Source organism: Ambystoma mexicanum, chromosome 8 (genome assembly GCF_040938575.1).
Source record: "Ambystoma mexicanum isolate Mex_15411 chromosome 8, UKY_AmexF1_1, whole genome shotgun sequence".
Classification (NCBI taxonomy): Eukaryota; Metazoa; Chordata; class Amphibia; order Caudata; family Ambystomatidae; genus Ambystoma; species Ambystoma mexicanum.
The window spans coordinates 1,111,531,887-1,111,551,238 of NC_090929.1; the positions used below are offsets into that span (position 1 = coordinate 1,111,531,887).

A 19,352-nucleotide genomic window follows, 5' to 3' on the forward strand; every position below is an offset into this window, starting at 1 on the left:
TCATTACGACCCAGGCGGAGGACCATGGTGCTATTAGCACCATGGTCCATGCCGGTGTCCGCCACGGCGGAATGGGGAATTACCACCCCATTCCGAGGTTGGTGGGGCGGTAATTCCCCATGCCACCATGGCCCTTCCCCATTCCCATTTTTGCCCCATAGGGCTCAATGGGAATGGGGAAGGCGCTAATAACGGTACCGCAAATTGCGGTACCGTTATTAGCACCAAAGTCCCTTTGCGGGTCCCTACTTTAAGGGGTGGAAAAACCAGCCATTAAGGCCGGGTCCCGCAAAGGGACCTCGTAATTAGGCACTAAGTGTTTAACGGCGCCGCAGCCTTTTACGGCGCCGTTAAACACTTAGCACCTGGGTCGTAATGAGGCCCACAGTTTAATAAACACCCTTGAACTATGATCATTTGTGTCTGTCTTTACTGTTGCCACCATGAGTTCCTTACATAGCTCATAAGGACACCAATGATAAATCACATTTCCTTGGAAAGAAAGTTCAAAGGACCATTTCCTCCGACAGAATACAAACCTCAACTATACTACCCAGCTTCCATTTTGTCCAGATTGGGGCGAGGAGGGAAGGAGAGTTTGTGTTCAGGTCTCAGGATTGAATAACCTATGTCTTTTATACATTCGAGCAAAGACTGATATCTCTACATTTTGCTTCCTAATAAAACTCTGGTATAGCATGCTCCATAGTAGCTTTTGTGTGTGAGTGTAACTGTGCATTATACACATGATAGTACCACACACACTGACTGGGTCTACTGCTCCACAGTAGCACACTAAGTTTATGTAGTCAGCTGCCATGGGGCTGGGAATGTGTTCTTGTATATTGCGCACTGGGAGCTGACACGCCCCTAGTTGGTAGCAGAATTTTGTGCCATGAAGTTCCCAGTTGGAAGAGGAGTAGACTGAAGTTTGAGCTTATAACTGCCGTTCTGTTTTTGAGGAGTGTATTCTTCTATGTGACGCTACTCTCACCACCAAGATCTTATAAGATGAATGCTGCACTTTAAAAATGTAAATAAGCAGTTATGAATCACATATACAGGGAAAGACTTGGCACAAAGATGTATTGCATTAATAATCACAGATCCGACTCCTGTTACGCTCACCTGGTATCCACGGGGACGCCACCCAGCCCTGGTTGGATGATTTGCACTCTCGAACCCTCTCTCGGTCCCTTGGTAAGGCCTCTGGTTAAAGATGGGTCTGCAATATAGGAGAGCTGGATTCAATACCAGATTGTCTTTGTTTTCCCACCTCCCTTGGCCTCAACTCCTTCCTCCCCTTGGGCCCTCTCCTCACCTTAATATTGTGAAAGGTGGATTCTCCGTCCTGCTCCTCGTGGCAGGGGCGCGTAGATGTGGGGGGCGAGCAGCGACCAAGTTACTTCACTGGTGCAAGCCCCCCCTGTGGGAATCCAGACCTGCTGCGACTCCGTAGGTTTGCTGCTTTACAGTCTTTATATGCAGTTCTTATGTTTCTCTTAGTTCGAATAATAATGTCTTGCTTCTTTCCTTTTAGGTATAGAAAGGTATTTTGGTGTTGTCATGCAGTTCGAAGATGAGCATGGGCCGGTAAGCGAAAGCGCAGTGTGTGCGATGTGGTCCGGTGAGTAATGCGCGATGCGCAGCGCTGTTTCGCCTTTTATATTGCTATCCTGTGTCTTTTCTCTCCTTGCAGGTTGCGATGTTCCTCGCCGAGCACCGTAATGTTCCAGCAACGATACTGACCAGGAGATGACTACCCAGGTAAGAATTGTGTGGCTTTCTTCATTCGGGAGGAAACTTGAGTAAACGCTTACTAATGCTGTCTTTCTTTCTCCTCTTTCCAGGTTATGGTATTCCAGGATGCATGCGGCGCCGGATGATGGATTTCGTACCTTCAGGTGAGAGGAACTGAAGTCGGCGATGGATTGAAGACAGGATACTGTTCCAGGTAAGTTTCGTAGTGCTCTTTCTCTCTCTGCAGGTCCTTGGTTTCAGGTAAACTGGCATCAAAGAACTGGACACGGTGAGCGTTACGCTGTCCACAGCAGAATAACGCAAAGCATGTTCTGCTGTTTGGGTGCGGTTTAAATAGTCTCAGGTAAAGTAGTCGAGGTAAAATAATCCCAGGCCTGCCACACCCAAAGTAGTACAGGTAAAGTAGTCCAGGCCTGTCACACCCAAAAGACTAGACTGCATAGCTCAGTTTTTTGTAACTGAGCTATGTGTGTGCCTCCATGTGGGCTGAACCCCCCCCCCCCCCAAGTTAAATAGTAACGTTGGTCTTCATGATGGTTATGAGCCTGGCGCCAAAGGCGCCAGGACTGACTCCAAGAGAGTCTTGGATGAGGTTTTAAGGCCTTTGACCTGGCCCTAACTGGAAGGCTGACTTGCCAGGGGCAAGGGTCATGACAACTCTGGCCCTCAAATCGACAATCTGTGTTGAATTTAAAGGATTAGTACATCTTAGACAGGTGGAAAAAAATAATTCTTGGTTGTTCATGCAAACTTAAAATGAGTGAATTTTTTGTTTTTGGGTCAAACCACTGTAGCCTGCAAGCTTACATTCTAATCAATTACCAAGATGTGTTTAGCAAGGAGATGTACTGCACTTGGGCTTTACAACACTCTTGAAGGGATGCTTTCACTGCTCTATAGTGCTCAATAAATTGATTAAAAAGAATGACATCTTGCAAAAGCGCAATTGTGACAGAGACACACAGACACCAAAAGCCAGGCCCTGATCTAGAGTCTCAACCAGAAAAGGCACAACCTAGTGTGAGAAACCTGAAGGTGTCTCCGTAGCTAGTCCCTGTGGATCAATCATCTAGGTGGCCAGGACACGGCCATCGCCATTGGATCCAGTTCCTGAAGGACACGGCCATCGCCATTGGATCCAGTTCCTGGGGGTGGACCTGTGAGGGAGGATTACTTGGATGGGGGGGTCCTCGGGGAGTGGGACACCGACAGGTGAGACGCGGTAAAAGTTCAAGTTTCAACTTCTTCCTACACTTTTATTTTTAAATGAAATCATTCCGGAACGGTTTCTTTTTAAAATAAAAGTATAGGAACGGTAAAACTTAATTAAAAGAAGCAGAGGAGCACCGCTCCCGCCCACTTCGACCACTGCCCCACAGGGATAAAAGGGGGAGCAAGAGAGCACAGTACGAGCAAGGCAGGCAGCACAACGAGACAGCTATCCAGGTCCGGCAGTCCAAGAGGAGGAGAAAGGCAACGAATATTGAGAGGCTGACAAGGAGAGGCACGACCTTGGCCTTTCCAACGCAGACCCACAAAACCTCTGCAGAGGGACTCGTAAGACCGAGGACAATAGCCCAAGTGTGCAGCAACAGATGTCAACGGTACACAGAGTGTGTCGACATTGATAAGCGGGAGCGAGGGAAACTCCTGCTACCGTGGTACCGGCCTTGACTCCAGTTACGGAGAAAGCCAAGCGGTTCATCACAGCCAGTGAGACGAGGGAAGAACCGATAAGAACCGCGCTGTGTTGAATGAGAATCGCAAAGTGGCAAGTTTGAACCAAGTTCAATGAACTGTGAAAAGTGTTAAGGGGACACCAGCTGCAGAGGGAAATCAGCACAACATGGGTGCTAACTCGAGAGACTCTGGACAATCCCTGTGCGAATGAAACTACAGAAACCAGAAGGCCATAGGCGAGCCGCCAAGTTAGGTCAAAGTAGTCATACAGGAGGTCAAGCAAAATCCCTGATCAGTCGAAAGTCTTTGATCTATGAACTATAAAGAAAACGAGGGAAGTGAATCCTGCCACATGAGAAAGCAAGGTAAGTGAATCCCACCACATGGGAAAGCAAGGGACGTGAATCCCGTAACCATTTGCGAATGTGAAGTTGGTAAGAGTGAACTCGACCAAGGGATGCTGACGAGAAGGGGCCAAGTCTAAAGTCCCAAGAAACAGTGTGTTGAGAAGAGTGAACCCGGCCGAGGGATGTCCACTGGAAAGGTTTAAAAAAAAACATTAAGATTTGTGAAATAGAGATCTACGCCCAGAAGAGGGGGATCCAGGGGTGAAGAATCCTCACCCTAAGTGAAACCAAGATACAAACTTTCATTTTGATGAAGAACATTTTGTTTTGTTATTTGACCACGTCAGGCCCTCGAAGGCAAGAGACTTACTAGGGAAACGAGACTTGGCCATCGAGGCTCCCGATAAGCTGGAACAGAACTGTTGACTCATGCTGAGGAAGCTCGATGGTGTGCTGTGCTCCAAGATCCCATCTTACCCTGTACCTAAAGTATGGGGAAGGGAGAATCAAGCTGCTGCATGCTGACATATTATTTGAGAACACTTCTTTCTTTTCTTGAAAAATATCCTGCACCCCTTTTTGTATTAGCTGTGAGGTTTGGCAATAGGTTTTCTTAGTATAGGCCCTTTCATTTTAACACAACGCTAATAGGACTGCCTTATTTTCATTTGATGGTTGACATTTGGTCCCATCTTAGATTTAGGTTTAGTTTAGGCGTTTTTACACCCTGCAAACATTGTTCAACAAACACCCTTGAATTGTGATCACTTGTATCTGTCTTTACTGTTGCCACCATGAGTTCCTCACACTTGACACTCACAGATAGGACTAGCAAAGCTCCAACTAAAAGACACACACCTGGTAGGAACATGGCCATGTCCGGGAGATACGCAGGCAAGAGATACGCAGGCAAGACATGTGCAGCTGCTGCCTAGAGAGAAGCCAACAAAAGCCTGCCTAAGGGACCTGTAGCTAGGAAAAGAAAGGCTCTGTACTAGGAATTTGGAGACAGATTAAAAAAACTGCCTTGGAGACTTACAGCCAAGAAACCTTTTGCTTGCACAAAGAAATGTGAACATCACTGCACTGACAGAGTTGCAGACCGAGAAAACACAACTCTGCCTGAGGCATGAAAATAAATACTTTTTTAAAGACATACAATCAGGAAAGTACATGCTGTAATGACGTTGAGTGGACTCCACAAAACACACAACAGAGATTTCAACAGGATTTATGGAAGTTATTGACAAGGTTACCAAAGAGAAACAGAAAAACAAATCAAATTAGAATATCTCTCAAAACTTCCTCTAGTGGAATTTCTCATGGTCTCACTAGAACCTCCAGCTTTCTTGAAATATTTTGTAGCATGCAAATGGCGGCAAGACGTTCTGCGGTGGTCCGTCCTCCGATTAGGTAATTACCAACAGAGTGGGACACTAAGCGCAGACCAAGGTATAGTCTCCACTAGCTTTTCACCAAACCTCTCACCACATTCCTGCCTCAGAGACCTGGTTCTTCTTCCCACCAGCCCACACTCTACTTCCTCCTTGATGTCTTACCAAATGCCCATTCATTTAGGACTGCCTCCTCTCCCTTTAATCTCCTCCTCTTTGTTCTTCACATGCACCTCCTAGACAGAGAACCACATGCTCGTTCCTCTGCCCATCCCAGGATTCCCTAGCCAGCTTCATGGTTCACCCTAGCAGAGACTATTACTCCTGTTCTCTTATTGATGGCATTCCCCCTCTGCTTTACTGTTCTTCCTATTCTCCTGGAAGAGGAGTTCAATTGCAGTTCTACCTCCTCTTTTCTCCCCCTTTCCTCTGTTAGACGACCTACCCTGTTTTATCACCCTCTACTCTGCTATTGTTCCTCTGCCCCACTCTTCGCATCTTCTCTCCACTACTGTTATTCCTCCTCTCACACTCTTCCCCCACTTTTTGCTTCCTTTTCTCCGTCTGCCTGCTTGTTCTCTTCCAGCCTCCTCTGAATAACTCCATTTTCAAAACAACCTCCTACTTCTGCCAGGACACTGGGCTTCTAAAGGGCCATCACCTCAACTCTCCTCCCACGGTCAGGCTTGCTTTTGTGGGGAACTCGTATTCTGATTGGTTTATCAGGTTTGTTTCAGGCCCCACTTTCTTTTCTCAGAGCTGCATCTTATGAGCCAGTAAAGGCTTGTTCTGCTACTTGATTTTCAGGCATGCCTATAGAGAGTGGGAGCTGTAGAAGCGATGTGCTCCATAGCCCCCTTGCTATCCCATCTATGCACTGCATCGAGGCCATACCAATGGCAGTAGGCGCTATAAAAGTGACATAACAAAACATAATATTACATATCCTGGACAATTTTCACATGTGCAGGGTACATCTCTATGAGGGGTCAGAAATGTGAAGCAGACAACTTGGTAAAGGTTCTTCAGAAGATACCATTTTACTAACGCAAAAGGGTATTGGCAACTCTAATACCCACAGCCATATTCAATCTACCCCATGTGAGAAACACGAGGGTATTCTCCCAGTAAGACCTCAGGAATCCCTTATTCAGGTGGCCAGGACACGCCCATCGCTGTTGAATCCAGTTCCTGGGGATGGACCAGTGGGGGAGGATCACCTGTATAGGGGTGCCCGGGGTTGTACTCTGGGAAATACCCCAGGTGAGACGTAGTACTATACCGGAGAAAGGGACGGGAAGATGAGGTCCCAGAGGCTTTTATAGGTTTTAGTAAATCGACCTCCCTTCCACCTGATAAACTCCGCTGTCATTCTGATCCATTTTGCAATCCGCCCCCCCTCACATCACGTCAGACAATACGTTTTTTTCTGTCTTACTTGTCGCCATGAGTTTCTCACACCCAGCAAGGGAGAAACCAGCCTATGATGCAAATTAGAGCAGTTTGGAGAAGAATAGCAAGCCAAAAGGCCCTTCTCCACACAGAATCATGACATAAGTATGACCTTTCCCAATTCAATCACATTTCTTAGATTTAGAAATAAAATGTAAGTCTGTGTGGAACTTGTCTCCCTGAGAATGTCAGTGTCTCCTGCACCGTTCTTCCTGAACAGGTGAAAGGCAATTCCCACATATAAAATAGTGTAAGATGACCAACAAAGTCAGAGATTCAGTGTGTAGGGCTTAAAGCAACAATGTAGCCAGTTTAGCTACTAAAGACTGCCAACAGGCTATCTCATGGTAGAAAATCGTGACACCACAAGTGTCGTCCTAGAAAGGGTACTCACAAAGTGAAATGAAAAGTGGGGTAAAATAAGCCATATCCTGGTAGCCCTATGGATGAATAGGACAGCATATTTAAAAATGAATCACAGTAGTAAGCAAGGTTTTAAAAAAAAACTCACTTCCACCAAAATAAAAGTCAAACTCTGAGGAAGTGAGCATAAAATACTGGGGGTCTCGCAAAGTGAGGCAAATAGCTGCAAAAAGAGGAAATCATTCCTAACAATAAAAAAAAAACTAGGTAGAAGTGGGTGTAAAGTAAGGTGGCAGAATTTGGAGGACAATCACTCGGGTGACAGTGCCACATACCTGGATCTTGGAAAGCACAGCTCTGGTGATCCCCGGCATTGCACCAACCTTGGAAGCTTTTCCTGCAAGAAAGGGACAAGGGAATGTTTGACTCAATGTCTGAGCATCCTGCAACATCATGGAATTTTGCAATCAGAGGAATGCCTCTAAATCAGCTGAAAGAGGCAGCATCACATAGATTGCAATAATAATGTACCAGAAATAGCCCGCAGGCGTTGCCTAGTTCTGTAACTGACATACATCTGGGGGTCTACTATAGCCTTGTGTATGTTATATTGTGTCCAAACGTACTATTTATGAAAAATCGTAAAATCATCAATCTCCCGGAATCGGCAATACTGATAGCACATGCCCGGACCCCGTGCCACGCCTTTGCAGGGCAAATGGGTTGAGTTGGTCAATTTTCACTATCGCCAGTACACCCCAGACTAGTATGCCGACCTTGGGCCAACATTTCAGCCCACCAACTGTTATGGGGCTGGAGCCAACCCAGAACATACAAACTCACTTTCACAAATATATATGTAGATTGTATTGCTAAAGGAAATTCTATAGTCCTGGTCAAACACAAGGCTGCAAAATAATTCAGATTTACAAATCAATTCAATATATAATCAAAGTTGAAAAACCAGGAAAGGGTTTATCAATAGAAGGCCACATCTGCACAAAAATCAAGTTTGTCGCTGTGTAGGAAGGTTTGGCAGGAAAATAGTTGTGTCTGAGTCAGCACTAAATCCTTGCACCGGCCCAACTGTTGGGACCCCTTTTCCAGGCATTGGAAAATCTTACATCCCCCTCCTACAGTGTTCAGGCTTAATCTCAGGTGATGGCTTGAAGAACAGAACTAAAATGGGGCAGGAGAAACTAAATATTACTACGAGAAAAAAAAGTTATCTTCGGCATCTGTAATGCAAATCTGTCTGTTTGCTCAGAGATTATGATCAGACATTTTTAAATCTCAAGAACATCACAGCAAACCTCATGTGATGGCCATAGAGTGTATCACTGTATTCATGCATCTGAAATAAATCATTCAATCAGAAAACATCTGTAGCAAGAAGTAGGGAAGGCCATTACATAAAATGTGCAAACGACACAGAAACTATGTACTGAATACAATGGCTTTTTTGATACCCTTTTTGAGATGCTGCCTCCGTATAGCATTAATCAGTGATGACTTCCCGACGTTTGGGACACCAATCACCATGACGCAATATCCCAGAGTCTAGGAAAAAAGAAAAGACATCTCACTTCGTTGCTCTCAATTGCCCTCACCAGCTAGGTCTTACTGAACTGAGCTCAGGTAGAACAAATTACTTAACTCTTGGTAATGTTCTTTCTGATGGATTAGTCCTTCCTCCAAGAAATTCTTCATCTTAGATATATCGTCTCAAGTGCCAGCTGTCTTTGGAAACGTTGCCATCCACCAAGGTGTGCAGCGTGGCTCTGTGTCAGCCCTTCTACCCCCTCCTCCCTTCCAAAGTGACAACGGGGTCAGTATACAACAAGCCAGCCACCACCATGCCCTGAGCACTGCCTTTTATTCTAGCACTCAGCAGCCAAAGGACTACAAGACGGCATGAGGTGAATGAGGCATCCGTCAACAGGTACAGGTAGGGAGGTGATATATGGAGGTCCACAAAAAGGTAGATTATATCATTTTATTCTTTATTATGAAGTGAACTATTAACAACCCCACAGACACCACTCCACCTTCTCCCTTCAGCAGTGCAACTGCTTCTCACTCCCTTAATATTCTATATTCCATACTCTATTCCATGATTCTAATTACAACACATGATTGTACTAAAACATTATTTTTGATAAGGACAATAATGAAATAACTAACATCTCTAAACACAAAAAAGAAATATATCATTTCTACATTAACAATACTTACATTTGTTTAAACATATTCCTGTAACTTATTCAGTATTTTCCAAGTTCTCACACCTTCATTAACTACCACGTCCTTATCAGTCTCTCCAAGCTCTCTGCAATGCCATTGGTATCTCTTCTAACTCTTGCATTATCATCCCCCACATTCTCCAACATAGGATAATCCCAATGATCCCAAAGACCCCTTTCTGTCCTTTTCACAATTCCAAACGTACATTTCACAATTCTATTTAAATTTTACACCGTCCCATCTTCAACTCTCATAGCATTCTTGAAACACTGTAGTACCTCCATTGGACAGATAATTTTGAAATGAAATTCCCTTCTTACCTCTTCTTCCCCATTTCACTTTTACCACTTCAACTCCAATCTTGTCAGTTCCCCTTTTTATACTCCCCATGAATTTCTTATAATGGTATTCCTTATTTTTCTCCTGAGTTTCCAAAATTCTATTGGCAACAAAACCGTCACTTAGATCTGTGATTCCTAACTTCTCATTCATCCACGCTGGTGAAAAAAACATACTGTTTGGCTCTCTACCTCTCATCAACCGGCAAGGTGAAAACGCAGTGGCACTATAGGGAGTTAATCTAATACTCCACATAAAATAAAAGAATCCCACATTTTCCCAAGCCATACCATTGTTTAAAGCTAGTTGCACACACTCCCCAATTACCCTAGTCAATCTCTTTAGCATACCATTTGTTTCTGGGTGGTATACAGATGAGAACTTCCACCCAAAGCCCAATTTATCACAAAATTCCTTCATCTCCTTCACCTTAAATTGAGGACCATTATCACTAAGCACCACTTCTGGATTACCTTCTCTCCTAAAGATCTTTTCCAAAATCACAATGACATTCTTTGATATGACTTTTTTCACAACTGCCAATTCTTGTCAATGTGAATACCACTCCACCAACAGGAACCTATTATCACGTTCTAATCCTTAACAAGGACGCAGAATATCTATCCCCAACTCCACCCATGGTTCCTTTGGCACTGGAAAAGGAGTCAATGGTAGGGTACTAGTTACCAAATTTCTCATAATAAACACAAAGTGCATACATATGTTATGCACTATCATCTCTACCTCTGCATCCATCGGCAGCCACCAATATCTCTCCCTTACCTTCCTTTTTGTTATCGTAAATCCAGGATGAACCTCATGGGCTAATTGTATTATCTGTCCTCTCAGGAGAGCGCTTCATTGGCTCCCAATGGATACTAGAATATGTTTCAAACTAAGCACCATTCTACTTAAGAGCCTTTATCGAAAAGCACCTCAATATTCACAGGAAAGATTGATTGTGGAACGCCTTACTAAAGTCACTCGGTCAAAGGACTCTATGCGCCTAGCTCTGCCAAGATTCAACAGTCTGAGGTAAAGGACACTCCTTTGCTTCACAGGCTGGAGTGATGTGGAATAAACTCCCATCGGAGATGCGTCAGGAGGTAAACAATTTCATGTTTAGGAAAAGTCTTAAAACACTACTGTTTGTCTAGATTCTAGCGTGTTTGTACCGTTGTTTTTCTTGTTTCTATGTTTGTGCCCTGAGGCCTGCAGGCTCCAGTGCAATATAAACAAATAAACATAAACATCCATTTGTCAGACAACTCCTCCTTAACCATAGAATACATTTCCCCTACTTTGTCCTTTTCTGGCTGTCCCTCAACACTCCATTCTTTCACTTTATTAAGTAACTAATCTTCCCTATTACACTCCTCCCACTCATCTCTTCACCATGCCCTCACACCACCAAAGACTTGTTCCTCCATTTCCTCTATGAAAACTCAAGTGCTACTCACAGATAATAGCATCCTTGATACAGAACCGCTATGGTCACTTCCAATGAAGAATCACCACACATCCATAAATGCTCCTATACAATGCTGCTGTTTGTGTGTATTATAATCTGATATCTTATGAGGTCATCCAAGGTTAGACCTCTGCCAAAATTGCAAGTCTGCGCTAACTTTTTGAGAGCGCTTACATAATCCTCCACTGATCCATCCATTTGCTGCTTCCTGGAATAAAAATAATACCCATTTGCTGCAACATTTGTCTTCGAGTAACAGTATTCATCCAGGCGTTGCATTGCTTGTTCATATTCATTACTTCCCTTTCCTTCTCCTGATCTCAAAGGGGGTAATTCTCTGAAAACGTTGTGCCCTTCAGGAGCCAATTAGTGCACTAATAACATTTTCTTTTTTGCAGGCGTGAAGTGTTCATTCTCAATTGTGTCAATATAGTTTGCACGGGTATTCCTTCCACGGTATTGGTTGTTCACCAGGTACCGCCACAAGAGGTTGTGGCGGATGGACAGTGAGCCCTTGCATGTCGATCCCACCAATGATTCTGAGAAAGGATTTTAATTTAAACATTTTAAAAATAATCTCCTTGTTGAACTACGACAATAGTACTGACATGAAGAAGAGTAGAGTAAAATAACGATCAAACTGATGAGCATATGGGTAGAAAAGGCCGCACATCGCACAGTACAAGGTCCTTTGCTCGAACCTTTTTACTACACTGGGCCAGTTCCTGGTGCAGGTTCAGGACGTCTAGAGATTCATTCCTCTAATCCAATTCCACTGGCTCCCACTGCACTCGTGCTCCCTGCACTCAAATGTCGCACCGGCTCTAAATGCAGTCCACTCGCATTCAATCTCTCCAAAATCCCAAGCTATCCCCTTTTACCTCAGGAATGCAAGGATCCACACCTGCAATATGGAAATGCAGGAGTCAGGTGGCTCAACAGTTCTCTGCAAGTCACGGAGCGCCACTGAGGCAAAATGCAAGGTACCCAAGGTCTTCAGCCGTCAGACATGCTCATACACGCGTTGTCAGCCATCTCATTGCCAAAACGATATATGGAGGTCTACAAAGTTATATTATATCATTTGCTTCTTTATTAAGAATTGAACTTTTAACGACTCCAGGGACGACGCTCCACCTTCTCTCTTTATTAGACCAACTTCTCGTCACTCCCATCCATTCTCGCCGGAGCTCTGAGCCCCATATTCTGTTCCATGAGTCTAATTACTACAACAGACTACAAGAGGGCCATGAGGAATCTGTGGGCAGAGGTTTAATTCATCAGAAAGAACATAACTGAGAGGTTAGTAGTTGGTTCTTCTAATCAATTTCTTTCTCTCACAGATACCTTAACTTAGATAGATTCTCATAGCAGCACAGAACCTGCAAAAGGGAGGATGGCGAGAATATAACCAACATCAGGGAACTCTGTTGGCCACTCGACCAAAACTAGCATCCTGTCTAGACAATGATTTCAGAAAAGAATTCTGGCAAACGTGTGCAGGCAATTCCACATAGCTGAATGACAGATGTCCAGCACAGGGACACCCCTCTGAATGCTGAGGTAGCAGCTACATATCTGGTTGACTGGGCCCGAGACCTAAGTTAAATCCCTGTGGGCAGTCAACAGCCCACTCGCTTAACCCAGCTATTGGACACCCAGTGCCTAATTTGCAAGTATCTAAAGTGCTATGTTTTGGGTAAGTTAAACTTTTCATTACAATCTATACATGTGAGTGGTATTCCCTCTTTAAATAGAGCTCTTAGTCGCAATACCCCCAAGTGATTCCGATTTTACGAAGACCCTCTTCTTCATTACCAGGGGAAATTCTGGATTTTTAAACACAACAGAAAAAGGAGCCAATCTGCTTTAAAGCACAGTTGACAACACACTTTTTGTCCCAGTGACCCAGAGTGGATCTAGTAGATTCCAATAGGGTCTGTTGAGTGCCTCTTGCAGACTTTGAGAGGAACAGAAGATGAGCCAAATGATAAAGGGAGCTGACCTCTAATACCTTCCGTTTCGACCATCTCTCCTCCAATGCCCAGTCCAGCATAGGCGCCACCTGTTCTGCCCAAAAGTACCGTATTAATGGATGGAACCCCCAAAAGCCCATCCCTCTTGACCTAAGAAGCACTTTATAATGACTTCTATGGGGTTTCCTCCTCCAGATGAATTGGCTCACTGCTTTCTGTATTTCTAGTAAATCTCATTCTGAGACTAGGATTGGTAATGGTTGGAAGATATACACGAGTCTCGGAGGTATCGTCATCTTAACTACACTGGTTCTTCCCAACCATAAGATTTACTGCATCTCCCACCGTCGGAGCATCTCCTTGGTCTGCTTGCACAATGCGGGAATACTGGCCACCAAGAGAGCCCCGTATGCATTAGTAATACGAACCCCCAAAGGTATGTAATTTCCCAATCTGCCCATCTAAAGGGAAAAGCAGATTGTAGAGTCTGAAGGACGTCAGGCAGTTCAGTTCTCGCCAGTCCCACCGATTTCTGGTGATTAACGCGGAAACCTGATATCAAGACAAAACTCTCCAGAAGCTCAAGAAGTGGTGGAATGGAAGCCAGGGGTTTCTAAAGAAAGCAAATGATATCATCGGCAAATAGCGCCACTTTATGTGCGTCTCTGCCATAGGTCGGACCCAATATACGAGGGCTCCCCCGTATCATATGTGCCTGAGGTTCTATTGCCAATGCGAAGACTAAAGGAGATAGTGGGCAGCTTCGTCTCTTGTCTCTGCCCAGGAGAAGTGGAGCTGACCTAAGAGCATTTACTTTAACACTGGTGGAAGGAATTTAAAGTTTACCATGATCAGCTTGCCAAAACACGGGCCAAATATGTAAGCCAGTAAAAGCGCTTTTAAAAAGTCCCATGACATGCTATCAAATGCCTGGTGCGCATTTAAGGAAAGGAGAGATAACCACCCAGATTTTTGGAGATAGTGCCACTAAATCTACCACCCGCTGAATATTATCATGAGCGCCCCGATTTCTGCTGAATCCTGTTTGAGCATTATTATCTGAGGGAGGACCTCTCCCAATCTGGTAGCCAGAATGTTGCTGTAAAGTTTGGCATCAGTATTTAAGAGGGCTATGGGGCGATATGATGTGCAGTCTTCAGGGTCTTTCTCTGGTTTCAGTAGCAGCCTAGTTGTGGATTCCGCCATGGAGTCCGATACTCTCCACGAGTTGGAGAAGAAGTTGAATAAGGCAGTAAGTTTCGGGAATAGGAGGCCTGCAAATGTTTGATAAAATCTGTTAGTGAAACCATCTTTGCTTGTTGGAAGGGATTGAATAGCTCGAGCTACTTCCTGTGCAGTTATGGAGCAATTTCCCATGAATTCCTAAGGAGTTGAGGGAGGTGCTGGACCTCCCTCAACTCCTTAGGAATTCTCGGAAATTGCAATTGGTCTATACATTCTTGAATGTGGACTAGGTTACCTTGGTGTCGGCCGGAGACCTTGCGGAAGAAGCTCTGCACAATATTAATTTTCCCTTCCTCAGTGGCAATAAAAGTACTGTTTCGTCCGAAGTATTGATTTGGCAGCCTTCCCCATCAAGTGTGTCTCCAGAGCCTGTCTAGCTACGCAGAGGTCCCATAGTGACCGCCTATTCCCTTTCACTATTTTCCTTCTACTTCTCTTCAACTGTCCCGTGCAAAGCGGTCTGTTGTAATCTCTGGACCCTCCCCCAAGCCACAGACTGCCCTATTATGACCCCCCTGAATCCATGCCTTCCCTGCATCCCACATGGTTCGAAAGTCTAATTCTCCCGTATCATTATCCTGAAAGTAGTTTGTTAAGGCTTCCTCTTTGTGAGCCCTCATGGCTGCATTAGATAGTATAGCATCATTAAAGTTCCAGGGGGGTTTATGTCATGGGGTACTCCAACTTAAATCTAGTTCTAGCCTAAGAGGAGAGTGATCTGAAAGCGCTTTTGGTAAAATATGTATCCCCTTAACTAACTGGATGAGAGTATTCGAGACCAGGAACATATCCAATCTGGAGAAGCTCCTATGGACAGTGGAGTAAAAAGTATAATCTCTTTCCCCTGGTTGGAGAAAACGCCATGTCTCCATCAGCAAGTGCTCTCTCAGTAATGTCGTCATAGCATAAAAGTTACACTTAGCAGTGGGGGGTGCAAGTGATTTATCCATCAACGGATCCACCACAGAATTGAAATCCTCTCCCAATATAACTTCCCCGTCAGCAAATTCAGCCACAGTATCTGAGAACCATGCAAGGAAATCTGCTTGCTTTTCATTGGAGCCATATATCACTCCTACAGTGGGTTTGCTGTCTCCCAAACACGTATTGAGTAGCAGAAACCTCCCTTTCGTGTACCGCAGAACTCTCAATACCCTCAGAGGTAGGCCCTTGCGAACCTTGATTGCTTCTCCCCGGTTTTTATTGCCGCTAATAGCAAAATATGCTTATGTGTACAGTTTGTTGCAGAGACGCTTATCTCATTCTAGTAGATGGGTCTCCTGTAAGAAAACCAGAGCAGCATCTAGAGAAGAAATTCTATGCAGCAGCGCCTTCTGTTTTACTGGTGAGTTGAGACCCCATACATACAGGCTCAGGCAACATCAGGGGGATGCCATCATGGTCTACCTCCAACCAAAACCCCTCAAGCAAGTCAGACTGAGCTACGGCACCTGTATAATAGACCAATGGCAAGGGTGAAGACAAATGACTGGGTGTTGCAGCAGTGGAGGTTGTCCGGCTTCTGCATCAATAGGGAAAAGTCATTGTTCCCATTGGGAGGGCTTCACAGCCGGGATCTTACTGTCTCCCAGATTGTGGGCTCATGTGGAGGGGGGAGACATTTAGATACCTGGGCATCCACATTTTTCACAGTATCGAGGACACGTTTGTGTATAATGCGGGTAGAGCACTGTCGGGCATAGGAGAATCGGTCACATTTTGGAAGACGTTATCAATATCATTGATGGGGAGGGTAGCGTTATGCAAAATGGTCATTCTCCCAAGACTTCTTTACTATTTTACCAATATCCCCTATGGCATCAAGAAGATTTTTTTCAAGATGTTGGATGAGCGTGTTGGGGAGTGGTTATGTAATATGGGGAGGAGAAGGGCTCCTTGGCAAGGCTAGTGCCCGCACCTGTAGGGGGGCCTTAACCTACCAAACTATGAATGGTACTTCATGGCAGCCCAATTGCAAGCAGTACTAGCATGGGCGGATACTAAGGGGGAACTGTTAGGTTTACTGGGGAGCCTCTTGGCCCATCAAAAGGAAGTAGAACAACTGTGGGGCACGGTCGAGGAGGAAGGGGGCCACCAATACATTTCAGGTGGTGCAAGCGATCTGGAAGAAAGTTTTAGGGAGGCTGCGGGTTACATGGCTACATAGTGCAGACCTGTCATGGAGAGTTGATGTGGGACTTTGGTCGGCAATACGACGTATGGGGTTTTTGGACCTGATGAATAGGAGATGTGGTTCAGTGAGAGACCTGTTTGAGGGAGGGAAGTTGATGTCATTGGAGGAATCGAGGATGCATTATGGGGTCTCCAGAGGGAGATTCCTCACTTATGGGTCAGTGTCTGGACTTTTATCCGCTATGTGGACAGGTATCCCGGAAGAACCTACCACAAACCCACTGATGCATCTGTTGCTCACGCAGGGGGGCGGAAGGGCAAGGATCTCTCGAATGTATCGGGCGATATAGAGCTGCTTTCTCTGGAGGTGTTGACTGTTAAGGCCAAGTGGGACAGGGATGTGGGGGACCAGATCTGAGAGGCGGACTGGGGAACAATGTGGGAGCAAGTTGGAAAGTCTCAATGAATGCCAGATTTAAGCTTAATACAGTTCAACATCCTGCATATGGTGTATGTGACCCCCACTAAATTACATGCAATGAATAACACCTTGAGTAGGGATTGTCCAAGATTGGGTCCGGACCGGCAGGGATCTGGCTCATGTTGTGGGGATTCTCAGTGATCGTACACTGCTTGCAGGCAGTAAACGCCAAGATTAACAGACTACTGGGTTCCAGTTCTGAAAACAGCCCAAGGTTGTGCCTGTGGGGGTTGCCACCGGGTGGCAAACGATACACAGTAAGGAAGTGGTTAGCTCAATTTATATTGGTATTAGCGAAAAAAAGAGTAGGTAGCGTTAGCCTGGAGAAAAACAGGGTCCGTCCTTGGTGCAGTGAATGGAAGAACTCCACAGGTGGGGGATGGCAGAGTTAGACATTCTACACCGAACCCGGGACCCGGAGTTGGAGGAGGGGGGGGTGGTGGGTGATGCAGCTGTTAAACAAACTGCATTCCTTGACGGACCTGAAATCTCCCTGAATGTTACAGTGGGTTTTAAAAATTTTCAGGAAAAATGGTATTGGAGGGGAGGGGGAAGAGGTGGAGGGAAAGACGATTAGTTGCAATATTGTTCGAAGGACCACTGGTCTGACATGTTGGATGTATACCATTGTTAATCTACTATGCTTCTCTATCCTTGGTTTCATGAAATTTGTGTAACCATCAACACTGTGGTTCTTCTCACCTTCCTCTCCCCTGTCAAACCCGAGGAGGTTTCCAGACAAGTCTGGTCAATGAAAGCCTCTTCCAAACAGGTCGACCCCTGTCCCTATAAAACCATCAAGGACAACACTTACTCTCTTGCTCCGGACTTGGCAGACCTCTGCAACCTCTCCTTTGCCACTGGTATTTTCCTCACTTCTCTCAAGCACTCTCTTGTGAACACTGTCCTCAAAAAATCCTCTGCCGACCCTTCCATTCCGGCAAACTATCGCCCGATCTCTATCACCCCTTTCCTGGGCAAACTCTTGGAGAAGCGGGCTATCTTTCAGCTTACCCTCCACACCAAATATGTTGGTTGTCTCCATAATCTTCAGCCTGGCTTTAGAGCATCCAGAGGCACGGAAACTGCTCTTCTGAACACCCGTGAAGACCTGCTCTCAAATCTTGACTCTAACTCTCCATCTGTCCTCATCCTTCTTGACCTCTCTTCTGCTTTTGATACGGTAAACCACAATATCCTGATCTTCCGGCTTCGTGATACCCTGGGCGTCACAGAGCAGGCCCTGGCGTGGCTCGAGTCTTTCCTCTCAGATCGTCCTTCCCAGGTTGAACTTGGGTCCTTTCTCTCCGCCATCACTCTACTTGTGGTGTTCCCCGGGGATCTAATCTATCCCCTGGTTCTTCAATGTCTACATGGCCTCTTTGGCCCACATGAGCTCTTCTATCACCTCCAACTTTCAGTGTTATGCAGATGACACAGCTCTCTTTCAGGCTACCCTCAGCATCTTCCCCCTCCTCGCTCATCTCTGAATGTCTGTCCGCAATTCAGTCCTGGTGTGCTGCTAATGATTTCTGCCTTAATGCCAGCAAGACAGATCATCCTCATTGGGACCCCTGCTCCTGCTTTCCCATTTGCACTCTGGCTCGCCTCGCTTGGTCCTGCGCCTTCACCCACTACTGAGGCAAAAAATCTGGGGGTCATCTTCGCCTCCACTCTCTCATTCGCTTCTCACATCCCGGACATCTCTAAAAAGTCCCACTACCAGTTTCAGCTCCTCAGAGATATTCTACCCTTTCTCATCTTCCCCCAGAGGATCACCATCTCCAGAGCCATGGTTCTTTCTAGGCTGGACTACTACCACAGTCTCTTTCTCAAGCTTCTACTTCTACTCTCCGACCTCTTCAAATTATCCACAACAGAACCGAGAGGCCTAACCTTGGCCTCAAGCCCATGGACCACATCTCTACGGCACTGACATATCTCCACTGGCTCCCAGTGGCTGCAAGGATCAAATTAAAGTGTCTCTGCATAGCCATAAGGCTTTCTGGGGCTGGGCCCATGCTACCCACAATGCTCTATCCCTAAATACTCCCCTTCCAGAGCCCTCTGCTCTGCCTCTTCCAACTCTCTGCGAGTGAGCCGTTTCTCCAAACAGAGACATGGGGTAGAACTCCATCCTCTGCAGGTGCCTCCCTCTGGAACAGCTCCTCTGCCTCTCTTCATCTTGAGCTGGATCTAATTAAGTTCCGGAAACTTCTCAATATCTTCCTCTTTCTCTCTCCCACTCCCTATCCCTCTCTGCTAACCCCCTTTTCTCTTCTCTGTAGCTTTCCTCCTCAACTCTGCTCAGTTCGCTGACTGGTTGCTGGTGCACTTGCAGAGCCACACAGGTCCCAGGCACCCCCGCCAGTCCTTCACTTGCCTCTGGGCCTTTGTACTATGCCTTGCGCTTCTGCATTCAGAATTACGTGCCATGTGAGAGGCACCCTCTTCTGCACTTAACCC

At 45.6% G+C, this 19,352-nt stretch overlaps 1 protein-coding gene across 3 annotated transcripts in view; it reads right to left on the reverse strand.

Annotated features, from left to right (window-relative positions):
- MTG1 (mitochondrial ribosome associated GTPase 1) overlaps positions 1–19,352 on the reverse strand; it is a 608,415-nt gene that overhangs the window by 235,131 nt on the left and 353,932 nt on the right. For all 3 annotated transcript variants that reach the window (XM_069611142.1, XM_069611141.1, XM_069611140.1), the window contains 2 exons: positions 8,467–8,557; positions 7,333–7,394 (listed from right to left, as the gene is read on the reverse strand). In XM_069611142.1, coding sequence (XP_069467243.1) covers positions 7,333–7,394; positions 8,467–8,557 — 153 coding nt within the window. The remainder of the gene's footprint in view (positions 1–7,332; positions 7,395–8,466; positions 8,558–19,352) is intronic.